This window comes from Cordyceps fumosorosea (assembly GCF_001636725.1).
Source record: "Cordyceps fumosorosea ARSEF 2679 chromosome Unknown scaffold_105, whole genome shotgun sequence".
Classification (NCBI taxonomy): Eukaryota; Fungi; Ascomycota; class Sordariomycetes; order Hypocreales; family Cordycipitaceae; genus Cordyceps; species Cordyceps fumosorosea.
The window spans coordinates 1-14,743 of record NW_017387405.1 but is presented as its reverse complement, the minus strand read 5'-3'; the positions used below and the strand labels follow the sequence as shown (position 1 = coordinate 14,743).

Genomic DNA, 14,743 nt, shown 5'->3' with positions numbered 1-14,743 from the left:
GGAACGCCGCCGCTTGTTTTCCCCTCTTACCATCACCGCGTGGAGATTCAAGTCAATTAACCTCAAGACCCTTTTTTCTTGGGCCTGTTTTGCCATTATCGTCAGCTGTTGGCCTTGCCTCGTCGGGGTCAGTCACTGATCGCCTCCTCCCTCGCCTACAAATGACGAAACCATCACAGCACAAATCACAACTTTTTCTTCTGATGTGCTGTTTTGCTGCGACGCCCATCTTCCCTTGACAAATGTACTTCACACAGAAACAAACGCCACCCTGAAGACTTTTGGCGACGCGTTTTCGCGCAAGAGCATGGACAACACTTCCATTCCGGGTTGGTTTAAACGGTACCTCCAACTCTCACGACTACCCGTCGCCAGTATCTTTTTCGCCTCACTGCAGTCAGCCAGTTCCTTGTCACTAGTCTAGCTACGGACAGATGAGTTCCCTCGGCGGCGGCTTCTACAAGTACCGCTGTACTTCTTCCACTCTCACGGCTGTTTGGACTGGGTGTGGTTGAACAGTACGCCATGCGCAACCTGCCTCGTAAGTGCTGCGTCCCTTAGCTCTCGTACCACACTGACCAAATGTCTTGTCAAAAAAGGCCATTGGTCGTCATGAGGAGCATCCCTTATCGTCAGCTTGGTCGACGTCTACAAATAAAAAACGCGGGCCGTGACGTACCGCATGAATGAGGAATATAACGTGTGATGATCAACAGGGTTACTCCTGAGTTTGACTTTCCTAAGTCTCGAGATCTTGTTGCGAAGTTGACGCGACCAGAAGCATGGGTAGATGGATAGGGTCAAGAAGAATAGCAGTATTTTGTTCATGTCTTTTCAGTTCAGATTTGCCTCAATCTTTCGTTTTTTTGAGTTTAGATAAACAGCCGTCCTACTTCATAGGTACCAGTCCGTCTGTAGCAACTCGCAGACTTTTCATTTGCTCATCATTTGTAGTAAACACATTCGGGTGAACCATCCCCCCCAAACAAAAAGCTCACGCCGTGTTTGACCAGAAGGCCGATGGTATGTCGAAAAAGCGGAAGATGTCCTGCGATATGACGAATAAGATATGCTAATTTCTTCCGGCTATAAGCTCTGCAGATACGGAAGGGCGTGTTGTCAAGCCGAGGGCGAGGCAAAGGCAAACCGGCTACCTCTAAGTAGCAATGGATAACACCATGAAGCTAGAGACTCTTAACGAGCAATATATCTACACTATATATATTCCGTCTTCCCGTATTATTAACAACATACTCTACTTGACATATCTTTGGTTCTATTCGTCCTTTATACTTGATTCACAGCTCCGTATATTAAGTAAGTCATGACGCGGAGTTAGTTATCTATGTTACTAATCTGGTTAGATAATGTGTTCCTTGGAATTCGTTGAATATCGCTGTGGCCGATGTGGGAGGCAAAGTCAACCTACACAGCGCGGAGAAGGGTGGTGTCTCATCGCCTCTCGACGACACAAGACTTGCACAGTTCTTTCAGGCACGCCAATTACGAAGGAAATAGTCCAAAACTGCCATAACTCTTCATGCTATAAGAAGGATAAGGTCTAAGAAGCTCTATGATAATAAGACCATATTTCTTACTGGTCATGGGGATGACGAGATGGCTCTCATTCGTGGTCTAGATCCTTGTTATGCGGGACAGATGCTTCTAGGGTCAAATTGGAAATACTATAGACCGATAGTATTATAAATAGTGCTATAGATGCTGTTGCTTTTGTTAGCTACTTCAAAGTATGGCGTACATTTGGCAAAGTGAAAAATTTCAAAAGCCTTCAGACTATGAGGTGAGCGCTATAATGGAATAGTGAATAACAAGTCAAATCGTACGAAGTGACTATCCTTCTCGTGGAGGTGGGAAAAACTGCACGCGATCTACTCCCATCATATAAGGTACAGCTTAATGGCCGCGCAGATGCCTACGCGCTGTACGCCGACAGACCACGATAAGAAGACCGAAAAAACTATATCATCGACCTGTTCAAATGTGTGAACAAGAAGACAGATCTGTCGGGAGAGGACTTATTCAAGCATAGTCATGCGTGCATTCGACCCTGGAAGGATAATGGGGGGTGTTTGCTTATCATGAAGGGCGTTACTCTGAATGGGGACTTTCTACGGAGTATGGAGAAAGTGGAAGCAATGGAGTGGAAATATACCGACTAGTAGTATTCAATGCAATGGCTATGTAGGTACCTATATTAAAATTTCCTAACACATGCTCGGGCACCTTCTCTTGCCTAATGGGAAAAATCCCTTTTAAACGGCCACAACATCTGTCATGATCCGCAAACGGCATATACCCTACTGCGATTCTGCCTCGCGGCCCGTCCCTTTCTCCTTCCGTATTTAGTTTACTGGCTTTGTTCGTTTCCGTGTCTGTGTTGGCGTCCGCTCGAAATTCCTCATCGTCGGAGTCTTCCTCTGAGTCAGGTATCTCATCATCGAATTGCTGCCTGGATAATTCAGGGTTCGATTGCCCGGCAAACGAACGACGGCGAATATGCGCCAGCGCCTGGTCGTGACCAACGACCGAGTCAAGCCCGCTAGGGCCACTGTCACCCTCGCCTACTGGCTCGCCGCCCGCGTGCTCGTGGTACCTTGTACTGCACACATCCTTACAGTGACCGCAGTCACACAGCTGAGGCTCAATCGCTGATAGCTTCGCCAGTATGTCACTTAAAGCCTTTCTGTCAATAGTAAGCCTACCAGTCTCAACCGGCTCTCTCGTTTCAATTGGCGGGTTGGCACATGGTTTTGAGCTCGAGGAGTTGTTCGAGGCACTTTCATCGTCTGAGGAAATGTCAATGACTAGGCTGTCTGAAGACTTTTGACTCGGTATTGAGGACCTGGAAAATGGCGCGCTAGTGTGTGACTTCGTGACCGGCATCGCAAGTAAAGATATCTCAAGCTTTTTGCACGGAAACACAAGGAGCGGGATCGACCTAGGGCCCAACAGTGATGGGCAACCGCCACCCTTTTATAATTTCACTACCTCTACCTCTGTGACAAGATACCTAGTATGTAAAAGAAATACCTGCAGTGGTCGTGTAACGTCTAATCGCGCTCCCGTGTACGGCGTTGTGTTCGACAGACATCCAGCACGCGAGTACGAATGTGAGCGCGAGCAGCTTTGATGCTATGCGACCCGAGCGAGAGTTTGTGCAGAGAGGTGCAGTGCGTTATTTTTGCCAAAGGCCGAATAGGAAAAGGTGTGGAAGAGGTAGAACGAGGTAGACAAGAAAAATGGCAGGCGGAAGTCGGCCGTTGAGAATCGCGCTGGCGGATTGTGTTGACGCTGGGTATAAATGCCATCGTCTGCCTCCCTTATCCCTCGCCTTCGAAAAGCCAAGAAAAGCCGTACTTGCAACATAATATCATCATATATCTTCTTTAAAACTGTTCTTTCTACCATCTAACAGTCAACCAACGCTATTCGAAGTTAGTCCAATGACCGACCTTCTGACGCAATCTAACCACCTTTTTAGACATGGACCGAAATTGGGACCAGGATCATTTCAACACGCGCGACTTGGACAAAGTAGTGGTTCGCATTCACGTCTGTGCCTACGTGAACGAGTCCAATGCTGGCGATGAAGAGGGAAACCCGCCTACCAACCATTGGGCCATTTTCCTTGAACTTGCGGATCAGAATTCCGTCAGACTTGACATGGCCCCCGGTTATGGCTCTGATGGGTTGCGAGGCAAGATCGAGGTGGCTTCCAAGCGGTACCAGATGACCGTGAATGCTATTCATTCGCTGTCTTTTGATGTCACCCCCGGAGTTACTGTTCGGACTATCACAGACATCATCAGCAGCCACAAGAGGGAAGTACACATTCACTGAAGAAATGGAGGGTTGCAGGTTCTGGATTTATACAGTCATGTACGACTTGGAAGCGGCTGGAATTGTCGCTGCAGGCAGTGCGGCACTTGTTTGGCAGGCGGTCAGTTACTACTGGCGATACCCAGAAGGATGCGAGCAGCGTGAGGTTCGACAGGGCACTTTTCGCAAGTAAGGTCAGACGAAAACAGCTATGGGTGTGTTGGCCCATTTTGTTAGGAAGTTAGATTCAACTCTATGCACTAGAATCAGATAATTCGGACGACTCTAAAGCTTGCTCTAATCTCGGTTGAGTGACTTTTGCCTTGATATTGAGCGCCATCCTACCGGAAACCGCAGGAACTTCGTTCTGATTGCCCAGAGCTGTCTGCTTTGCTTCTCATATCGCCCAGCAGCAAGCCATGCAACAATCCACCAACGTAACCGTCCGAAATAGCCCCAACTCTCCGGTATCTTGAAATTCGACATAGATGCATACTCAAAATAGATTGGGTAGTACCCAGCGAGATCCCAATCAAGCAGCCATGCATCCCCTAACGCGTCAACCATAATATTGCGAGGTGCAAGATCATGGTGTGTGAGCACGAACGTTTTCGCTCGTAAATCTGAGGACCCTTCCAAAACCGCATGGTCGCGTTTGCTTTTTCTATATTCATGCCGAATAGATCTGAAATCTGTCCAAAAGGCCAAGAAATCCACGACGGATCTGGCGGTCGCCCTTGCAGGTAATCCAAACCGGTCATCTAACCAGAACGACCTGCAACTGCCCGTAACAATGGATCCAGCGGTGTGCGAGGTAATCGATCGCAGCAAGGATACAAAACGGCGAAGCTGGAAGGCCAGACGAAGGGACGCATACCAGCCTAGCTCAGGCTAGGCTTCTTCTATTGTCCGCCCCTCAATTCGTTCCATGACCAGAAACTCCACGTCTGGAAACTGAATCGCCCGTATCAGCTTTGGTGTTCGTATGCCGAGAGCTTGCGCAACTTCGATCGTTTTCATCGTATCGGCGAGGCAGTCCGGCTTGTAGGCTTTGGCGAGGAATCGGTCTGATAACAGTACAATTCCATCATGGCTTTTTGGCCGCGAGCTCTGCGCGATTAGTGTTTTGATTTCGGTATCCGAGCCATACAAGACTTTATCGTCCGGTAATTCTGTTGGCATGATGGTTGCGTTCGATGATATTGCTTCGGGTGGCTGCCCTTGACGTTCGAGGAGAGTCGCATGGCCGTCTTTACCTGTGGGTGGTGTAGTGATGAAGTAAGGGCCAGGCTTTTGGCTGTCTAGCTCAGTGGAAGCTGTAGGTGACAGTTCCCCACTCATCCTCCACCGCCCTGGAAGCTGCTTACGCGGTTGAGCTACGGTTGCCTTCCGCATGGCGATATCGAGCTCTGCAAGGCAATACGGAGATAAAGGAGATTAAATGTGATATTTTTCTTCGTAGAAAAATATGGAAGTAGATACAGTATACAGCGTACGAGTGCCAAAGAGTCCACTACTGTAGTAAAAACCAACTTGAACACAAAATTTCGCTTCGTTCCACGACGTGATAAGTTTGCTGCTTGCGGACAGAATTGCTCGCCGTGAAATGGTCGAAAGGGCCGAAAACAGTTGCCTTCTCCACTGGCTCTCACTACTATAAATTGCGGCATCAATCCACACCAAGCAATGCTGATCAGCAATCACAATGGCCCCTCAGACGAGAAACCAGACGGCAGACAATCAGCAGACGAAACCTAAAGAACAGAAGACAAAGCAGCGAGAGAAGAATGGCATCCCGAAAAAAGGTGACTCTGACAAGACAACAGAAACCTTGACGAAAACCCTCGAGGCCGCAGTGAATGCGTACGAAAAAGCAGATGACGGCAAAAAAGCGGAAATGCAGAATCAAGTGAATGTTCGTCAACCCCTTGATGAGCCGGATGCGATGACCGTGGACGATGAGAAGCCGCCAGTAGAGCAAAACGTGAAAAAAGAGCCTGAAGAGGGCAGCATGTTCGTGTCAATGACTACCGGCGACCTGAATCTTCCGTCAGAGAATGGCGAAAACTTGCCGTCAGACCAAAAGCCGTCGTCCGACACGGAGCAGGACCTAAAGCCGTCCAGTGACAACAACCACGAAAAGCGTCCAGCGCCGAAAGTCAGCTTCCAGTATGGCTTGGCAACGCCCTCAGTAGAGGCAGAAGACGAACTGGACTTGGTACTAGCAAATCCCGTGCGTGAGATCTTCCACGACGGCGCTTCTGAAAACGTAGGCTTTGCAAGGCTCGCGTTTGGCCGTCCTTTCGACATCGAAAGACAAGGGCCACCGAACGCCGCAAGGTTTAGATTCAAGCATCATAACGATGGGTACCTGGGCAAGAGTCTCGACGATATTTCGTACGGGACCGAAAGACAGCTCAACGGCGGAAAGCTTTATCAGTGCGGTGACATGTTGTCAATCCAAGGTGTTGCCTGGCAACCTCTCAAAGGGATCGACCACTACTCGTCACTTGCGCCCCGCAATTGGAAACAGGGAAGCAGAACAGTACGGCCTCCGATGCGTATCATGGTGAAATGGCTAGTCAAGGGTGAGGACGGTAAGGCTGTGGAAGATATGAATGGGCGGAGAGTAACGGCAACGAGATGGGAAAAGCGTGATGCTGTGTGGAGGTGCTGGGAAGACGAACGAGGCCATGGAGGTGCCACAGTTCTGTGTGAGGAGGAGTTGAGACTGGGTGAAGCTGTCATTGTGGAAAAGGGAGACACCGTCTCACTTTGTGACTTTGTGATTCTCACTGCTGCCTATCGATGCGAGGAACGATTCAAGGAATGGCAATCGAAGCAGCGACCGGGAAGAGACCGCTCTCCTACTCCTGGCCTGCCTCTGTTGAATAACAACGAGAAGCAGCCGGGTAGTGGAGAAAGCTCCGATGAGGCGCGGTCACCCCAGCATGCAAACATCCCCGAGGCTGAGGATCCCGCTGGCACTACCCACTAAGTAGTCGCTGGTCGAAGCTGCCATGGCTGGTCCAATGATGGGTGCAGTAAGCTTAGCAGAGGTGTAGAGATATATAGGTACTTGTGTCACGGGTTTCTCTTGTTTATTACAATGGATTGTATGCACTGGTATGCTTTGTGATCCGTCAATTCCTGGCAGTTGTAGCATTGGTTCGGTCTTTCACTGCGTCTGAAGGGTGCAGTCCTCCCGGAGAGTTCGCCGGCGCGAAAAAAACCCTCTGCGAGGAATCGTTTGGCGTCGGTTGCTGTTTCGAGATAGACCACAATAGAGCCATGCTGTTTCAGAAATCTGTCGCTCAGCCAAGCGACTTTAGCGATTTTGGTATCATTCTGGCTCGATAGCAATTCGGTCACGTTCGGAAGTTCCACTCCTGCTTGATCAAGCACTGCGTCTCGCGCAACATTGTCTACTCGAATTCGGTGTAGGTCGTCCCGGAGCACTCGTGTACCTTGGGGAAGTTTCGCTTCTGCAAGTTGCTTTATCTTTTGTTGTTCCTTTTCGTCTCGGCACATGACTCGAATGCGAGATGGGTCTTTAGGGTCTCTCGTAACGGCGCGGCACCGCCAGGTTGCGGATTCCTGCTCGGTTCTCATTTCTCGTTCAAGCGTGGACCGGATCCCACCGGCGGTCACCCTGGAGCTGTCTTCGACCGTTACTCGGGAGTAATCTATAGTGCAGTAGAACATGTCGGTCGCGGTCGAGGGCGTTGTCATGCCCGAGGATAGTGTTCGAATGTTGCTCGGCGCGCTTCCCGGTGGCGTACGCGCGATTTCAGCGTAGGTCGCTTGCGGACTGCTACCTGCGGTGCGCGATGCAGCTACAGCGAAGGTCTCGAGTTGCACTCGTACCTCCGTCAGCTCGGCCGTCGCTTTACGAAGCTCCTGTTGAAGCTCCTTGATTGAACTTCCTTGCTGCGTAGCCTTGTTGTTGAGGTTTCCGATCAATTCGTCTTGTTTAGCAATCGCCAATGTCTGTTCCGTCACTTTTTGCTTAAGCTCTTTCATTTCTTCCTTAAATTCTCTCGTCTCTTCGTGCGACTTTTCCAACAACTCCACCAGCTTCTGGAACATGCTTCTACCTGTTTCTCCATTGCTCCGCGGCTTTCGGCTCTCAGGCGCTGGTTGAAATTCTGACTCGACCGATTCGGATCGTGCATTTCGTTCATTGATTTCGTTTGCTTCCGCAGTCACTTTTTCGACCGTGTTGAGCGCCGTAAAAGTTTTCGAGCTCGCCCTCACGACGCGTCCGGATCGCCTCGGCAGGGAAAGCGGGCTACCAGAACGCGCTACGCGCCCCGCTGGGTCCGCCATCGTGGTGGATTCAGGAACCACCACAACACAACAACCTAAAAATAAGCAGTTTCAATCTGGATGATACTTTACCGTAAAACCCGACCGCAACAGTACAGTCGAGTTCCCTGCTCAGCTATTATACAGAGTGCGTGATATCTAGTGTTCTAAACAAAAAAAAGGGGGGGCTAGGGAGGGTTTCATATCCTAAAACACATAACCCTCTAATGTTATAAAATTCTAAATGTATTGCCCTTGACCTCTATTTTATAGGTTTATTGGTCAAGTCATGGTGGGGGAATAAAGATATGTAAATGAAAAGTAGTTGTAGATGCGATGCGTGGAACTGTCCAATATAATCGACCCTTTTTTCACATAGTATGGCTTAGCCCCGGCCCGCTCGATCGAAGGTGCCGGCGGGAAGGAAGCTAATGCAGTAAGTCGGTAGTATTCCTGATCGAAGGTGTGGCATTCACTGCCTACCAAATCACAGCGCAGACACACCAAACGCAGCCATGGCGACTGCAGCAAAGATGACACCAGTCTCGCGAGCCGCAGCGTTGGCCGACTGAGACGAGCCGGTCGTAGCACTGCGCCCTGCGGAGCCTGAAGCAGCCGACGAGCGAGTCGAGGTGGTAGCAGATCCAGTTCCCGAGGCAGCCGTTGAGAGGGAGTTCGTGTTCGACCTCGTTGGGTTGGTGCTTGTCGCGACCACGCTGCCAGAAGCTGACGTGGTAGTAGTTGCAGCACTGCCGGGCTACTCACCCGTGTAGGCCTCGATAGTCGGGAGAACAGTCGGGAGAGTCGGGAGAGTCCGGGAGCTTGGAGGCTGACGACAAGGCAGGGCAGTCGCTGATGGCGTTGACGATGTTTGTATACCAGGCAATCGCGCCAGAGGTGAAGCTGGAAGCGGCCTCGGTCAGCTTGGTCGGGACGCAGTCGCCCGTGGCTGCTTCGAGCGCGGCCGGTAGCGTGGGGCTAGCCTCTGCGAGCGCCAAGATGCTGCTCAAGCAGGCGGAAGAGTCTTCATCAGTCGCCTGCTGCTGTCCGTCAAGCTGGGTTGCCGCGGCAGTGTTAGCAAGTCCAACAAGGGACAGAGCGGAGAGGGCGTGGACACGCATCGTGTGTATCGGGAGGGCTGGAAAGGGGAGACTGGCGAGCAAGGGGGACTGGGAAGGGGAGCAGAAAGGACGGACTCTCGAGCAAAAGACTCCTAACTATATATTATCTACACACCTACGCACGAAGCAATACACACGAGGATCCATACCTACGAAATTGCGATTCCGCTTCCTACCGGCGGGACCACGAAGAGATTGTGTTGAAGCCGTGAGTGTGGGTGGACTGGGTCAACTGATAAGTTACATGGTGACGCTGCCTTAAAAAGCGGGTCAAAGCGGGATCTTTCAGGGGTTGCAGTGTTCGCAGCACAAGGCTTCGGAATGTGCCGGACAAGGCTTTAATTTAAGTACAGTAGCATGTTAACTTGGGAGGCGCTAAAAACAATTCAGTAGGCAACAAATTCAGTAGGCAGCAATTCAGTAGGCAGCAATTCAGTAGGCAACAATTCAGGGGGCAACAATCCAGTAGGCATTAAATAATAACATAACAGAGTATAACATAATAATCTATGGATCAGTGGAATGGATTGATGTATTATGTAATTGGACGTGATATTGAGGCGGCCTCGGCCTGCTAAAACTGTTACCACGATACTAGCGGCGTTCACGGTGGCCCGCTCTCCGTGGAATTTTCTGTGAATCACAACGGTTAGATGAGGGCAGTGCAAGCGGGGCGTATCAGGCTCGGTACTTTTTAGGTTATATTTCAACGGGCAAAGCGAGAGATTGAGACGAAATCTTGCAAGCCTGACTCGTTCGATAAAATGGTCACCTCGTTCGCTACGAGATGTCTTTACGTCGCATTACTCCTCTCCCTTGCTCAAGCGTGTACACCAGGACATCCCCAGAACAATTACGCACCGAGCCTCTTCGTACCATCTATGGCACGCTCCTGTGCCCGTTGCGGCGCGATGGAATCCGCCGACGAGTCTGCATCTCCTCACCAGAATATGGCTCATGAAAACTACCGTGCTATGGAATCTCAGCTCGTAAATGCGCCCTTGCACCAGGCGGCCCTCCACGGAAGCGCCCAGCGCCTGCACGAGCTGATTGACGACGGCGCCGACATCAATGCAAGAGTGTCTGCTCGGGAGCTGACGGCGCTCCACATTGCAGTGCAGTGGGATGATGAAGAGACTGCAAAGCTGCTCGTCGAGGCTGGAGCGAACGTTTCTGCGCCAACGTTTGATGGTGTAACCCCGTTGCATAACGCTGCTGCAGCAGGGTCGGTGTCTCTGGCTACCCTGCTTCTTGAGGCTGGAGCAAACCCGAACGCTCGCAACATTGATCACGAGACGCCGCTACACGTTGTAGCTCTGTTCGGGAATGACCGGCTGGCAGAGCTTCTCGTTGAGGCTGGAGCAGATGTGACAGCCGGAGATTGCTACGGCAACACACCGCTGCATATTGCCGCCGCTCATGAGTTTCTTGACATGGCACGATTGTTCCTCGAAGGGGGAGCTGATGTCAATGCCCGCAACAACAATGGAGACCCGGTGCTGCATCATGCAATGGCAGACAGGCCTGCTTCGGTCACGCTGCTACTCGACAACGGCGCCGACCCCTTGGCGACGGGCGAGGGAGGCGGAACAGCCTTGCATCGCGCGGTTCAGAGTTGCCCCGCGATAGTTCCGCGTTTGCTTGATGCTGGGGCCGACATCCGGTCGACCAGCACTGATGGAGCGACACCCCTTCACGTTGCCGCGGCGTGGGGGCGAACGGGGGGCAAGCAGCAGGTAGAGCGTCTTGTGGCTGCCGGCGCCGATATCCATGCGCTAGATAACAGCGGAGCAACCCCTCTTCACTATGCGGCAGCAGCATGGGGCAGTAGCGAACGACTGCGAGCTCTGCTCGAAGCTGGTGCCAATGTCAGCGCAACGACCAACGACGGGGAGTCTGCCTTGTATTGTACGTTGGGACACCCGTCTACCGCTTTTCAATGTCATGACAAGGACCTAGAGGAGAAGATTACAGTGCTAATCGATGCCGGCGCGGATGTCAACACTAGAACAACATATGGGCAGACGTTACTTGGTCGGGCACAGGAAATGGACAATCGTATTGTGATGCAAGCACTCGATGGGAGAGGGGCCATCCAGTAGTTTTAACACCAAGCGTGCGACAGAACATGTGACTACTAGCTACTAGTCTTGTATGAGTCCTGCCTTCTTATAGATTTCTCCAAGATACACTTACCTAATCGTGTGCGTGCTAGCTCCAAGAATGTGATGGCAAGATGCAATACTGCCAATGTATTCCTTGCTCAACATGTCGCTGGGATTCAATGGAATACACTCCTCGAGGTAGTGGCGCTTGGACTGATACGCGCAGACGACTATACAGCATGCACAGTTTGCATGGTGAATTACATGTGTTAAGTTAGAGAGTGTAACGTCGCCCACCCACTTATCGACCACCCCACCTCGCCCTCTTTAACGACAAACCTACGTGACTAGAATCGTGTTTTTTCGCGTAAAATAAATTCTATTATTATTATAATTTCACTATTATATTATTATAAGTTAATACACAGAATAAGACCTTTAAAACGCTATTTAAGACGTAATTAGTAGTATAAGTACACAAAAGGCAGTAACTCGCTAGTCTATCCCTTAGGGGGTAATGCACATACGTTTTACCACGCTTTGTTGAATGTGCCGGGCCGGGACGCTTGCTGGCCGCACATCTGCTATTTCCACTGAGATTATATCGGCTGTAGTAGACGTTGGAGTTTTCATTGCGGTTGCAACTTGAAATAGCTTCGCCCAACATCTGTATCGTATTCCGCAGCTCGAACGCATTATCCTCTCGCACGTTATGTCTATGCAATGGTACCTAGATCCAGGAAGACATGCATCAGGTGTAAAGATACCCTTCACCTCACCAGTGTTCTCTTCCAACGCCTCTTACGTCTCATATCCAGTAACGATAACTTGAACTGTTGCCCCAGACCCCACAGCAGAAATTAGAACTGCTCTCCCAAAGAAAGGGCAATTGCAGCTGGTCCTGTTCCAGCCGAGCATGCGACTAGAGTCTATGAGAGCGATGTAAAAACAAGTAGGAAAAACTGAGGGCATCCGTTATCTTGGCGACGTAGCGTTTTCCTAGCCATCCGATTATCGAAAATTAACATCTGGTCTATTGTCTTCTTACTCAAATGCCGTGGATGTGATGACGTGGCTACAGATGAGAGTGGCTGTAAATGACCAAGGGGAGGGGTCCATGGACTGAGGCTGCTGGGCCATTTTGGCTGGAACTCGGGCTGCTATGTATTGGGCTCACTTAGAAAAAGCAATAATAGCGGGATCAGATAGAAGTATCGACAGGGTTTTCAATCATCTCTGGAACGCGAAGAGATTTTTCCCGTCCACAGCAAAAAGCCTCCTTCCAACCACGCAGAGTCAGTCTACATTGTAGCATCTTCGTCAATCAATTCGGTTATTGATTGTCTCCGAGATGCGTAAAATGAAACACAGGCTGACGCAACTCTTTCCAGTTTGATCAGTGGACTGGATTGCCTCTCAGCTGCACAATACTTTGTCCATTCTTTGCCGCCTGATTTTCATATCACGGACAGTTCTATCTGTGGCTCGTGCGGCTACCACTTGCAACTACGCCGGACTTAAAGACTCTGAGAAGTGACTGGACGAAGAATATGGGGAAAATTCAGTAATAAGGATGTTGATATAGTCTCGGAAAGTGTGAGCTTTCTTATGTCTCTATCTCTTTCTTTGACATATCTAAATATTCTAGTTTCACGATCAGAGAAAAGCTGGTGCAGCTTTCGTGGGTACGCACTGGTCTTTGACACTGCCTGCCCACGTCAGAAAAGACCATGATATCGCTCCACATCAGCCAAGCTGCCTGGGTGATAATGCTGCTGCATCACTGCGAGAACTTTCTGCAGCACCTGTTTGGGGTACGTCGCTGTGAGTCATCACAGTAGCCTCCAGTGTCCTGATCTGTCTTGCTTGAGCACGAATGAACTCCATTTGCGCTACGACGCCCAGGTCTGCCTCTTGAATCTGATGTTCTAGCAGTTGTTTCTGTTGGAGAAGAAGCAAGCGTTCTCTGTCTCCTTTTTCCGCTAGAGCACGCGCAGTACTCTCCATTTCGTAATACACATAGTAAATGGCCATAAACCAGCCTGAAATAACCTTGTGAGGCTCTCCATCAATTGAATGTATACTGTCCATGCTTGAATGAGAGCCGGGTGAGGGAAACTTATCTTCTCACGATGAGGGCTTCGCATTGATTTATATTGTAATGAAGACTTGCTGTCAAGTTCTGCAATGCAGAATCATCCGTTGCCTGCAGAAATCGCTCAGCTAGAAGCATGAATGTGGTTGCGTCAGGATTGGGTTCCACTGACTCAGGCACACAAGAGTAAAGATGAGTGCAGAAGTGCTCAGCCAGATGAAACCAAGGGTGACGGAAGGGGATTTGCCGAATTTGGATCGTCGCAGCCCATAAGTGGATATTCGAAATGTGACTTGTAGGCAAGCGCGAATCTACATCCCTAGTGACAGGATGCGCTGCAGATTCAATCTAGCTGCAGAAATTATCCGCGATCTTCACAGATCGCCCTAGTTTCTCGCACCCCCGCTTCTTGGGATCCAATACCGGTAGCACTTTTTGATTCCACATTGTAACTTAGTCCACTACTTGCTTTTACTGTTGGACCAGTTTCGCCTAAGAGATGACCGGATCCTCGCCTTCAACTCGGAGTGACTAGTGATGAATCAGCGCAGACGAAGAATCGATATGGAGAGACACAAACGGGGCGTAAAACGCGGCTTCCCCCTCTTGGCTTTTAGGCGCACTGAACGATCTTCACCGGGACATCGGATACGGATTAGCGTAGACTGACTGTATTTGGACTTTCTTTTTGTTGTGATCACACAAACCTGTGAGTTACCTTCCATAATATCTATGAGCCAGATCTAGCTACTTAAGTGTTCGCAGTAAGAAGTTTAAGTTCAAATTCAAAAGGCACTCGCTTTCTGTTCCTGTCCCTAGAAAAGGCAGGCTTTTCTATGCTTGTGCTGCATCCCACATGACATCGTTCGAAGCTTCCGCGACCATTGGCTACTCACTTGTTCTTTTTGGAGTTGCGTTCATGGTCTTGTGCTACAATTTCAGATCTGTACTGATTGCTTTGCAAGGCGTTGTGCGCAAACCGCTACTAAAACATTTATCATATCCGCCTGTGGTTCACAGTCTACGTTTCAAACTGCAATGGAGCCGAGCCGAGTGCTTGGCTGAGCTGGCCTACCTAGGCTTCGGGATATTTTGTGTCTGTTTCAAAAGCTACACGCTCGAATCATCCAGCCGCCGAGCGGCGAACATGTGCATTGGCAACCTCGTGTTTCTATGCGTCACACTGCATCTTGACACCTTGACCAATCCGCTGGGAATTCGGTGGCACACAGTTCGCAGAGTTCATGGATCTTTCGGGATCATGGCAATTCTAC

General features: G+C 50.1%; 5 protein-coding genes across 5 annotated transcripts; 3 read left to right on the top strand and 2 right to left on the bottom strand.

Annotated features, from left to right (window-relative positions):
* Positions 1–2,517: 2,517 nt before the first annotated feature.
* Positions 2,518–3,861, top strand: ISF_09945 (hypothetical protein; the record flags this gene model as incomplete). The annotated part of the gene is made up of 3 exons (XM_018853544.1): positions 2,518–2,610; positions 3,437–3,455; positions 3,503–3,861. 3 exons carry the CDS (start codon positions 2,518–2,520, stop codon positions 3,859–3,861), a joined length of 471 nt encoding a protein of 156 aa, XP_018699272.1.
* A 1,684-nt stretch (positions 3,862–5,545) lies between these two features.
* Positions 5,546–6,838, top strand: ISF_09944 (hypothetical protein; the record flags this gene model as incomplete). The annotated part of the gene is made up of 1 exon (XM_018853543.1): positions 5,546–6,838. One exon carries the CDS (start codon positions 5,546–5,548, stop codon positions 6,836–6,838), a length of 1,293 nt encoding a protein of 430 aa, XP_018699271.1.
* Positions 6,839–7,265: 427 nt separating this feature from the next.
* ISF_09943 (hypothetical protein) lies at positions 7,266–8,169 on the bottom strand (the record flags this gene model as incomplete). The annotated part of the gene is made up of 2 exons (XM_018853542.1): positions 7,266–7,325; positions 7,411–8,169. 2 exons carry the CDS (start codon positions 8,167–8,169, stop codon positions 7,266–7,268), a joined length of 819 nt encoding a protein of 272 aa, XP_018699270.1.
* Positions 8,170–8,635: 466 nt separating this feature from the next.
* Positions 8,636–9,269, bottom strand: ISF_09942 (hypothetical protein; the record flags this gene model as incomplete). Its single annotated transcript, XM_018853541.1, has 3 exons — positions 8,636–8,716; positions 8,769–8,874; positions 8,914–9,269. The coding sequence occupies 3 exons, from the start codon at positions 9,267–9,269 to the stop codon at positions 8,636–8,638; spliced, it is 543 nt and encodes a 180-aa protein (XP_018699269.1).
* A 911-nt stretch (positions 9,270–10,180) lies between these two features.
* ISF_09941 (Ankyrin repeat-containing domain protein) lies at positions 10,181–11,371 on the top strand (the record flags this gene model as incomplete). Its single annotated transcript, XM_018853540.1, has 1 exon — positions 10,181–11,371. One exon carries the CDS (start codon positions 10,181–10,183, stop codon positions 11,369–11,371), a length of 1,191 nt encoding a protein of 396 aa, XP_018699268.1.
* Between the last annotated feature and the right edge of the window lie 3,372 nt (positions 11,372–14,743).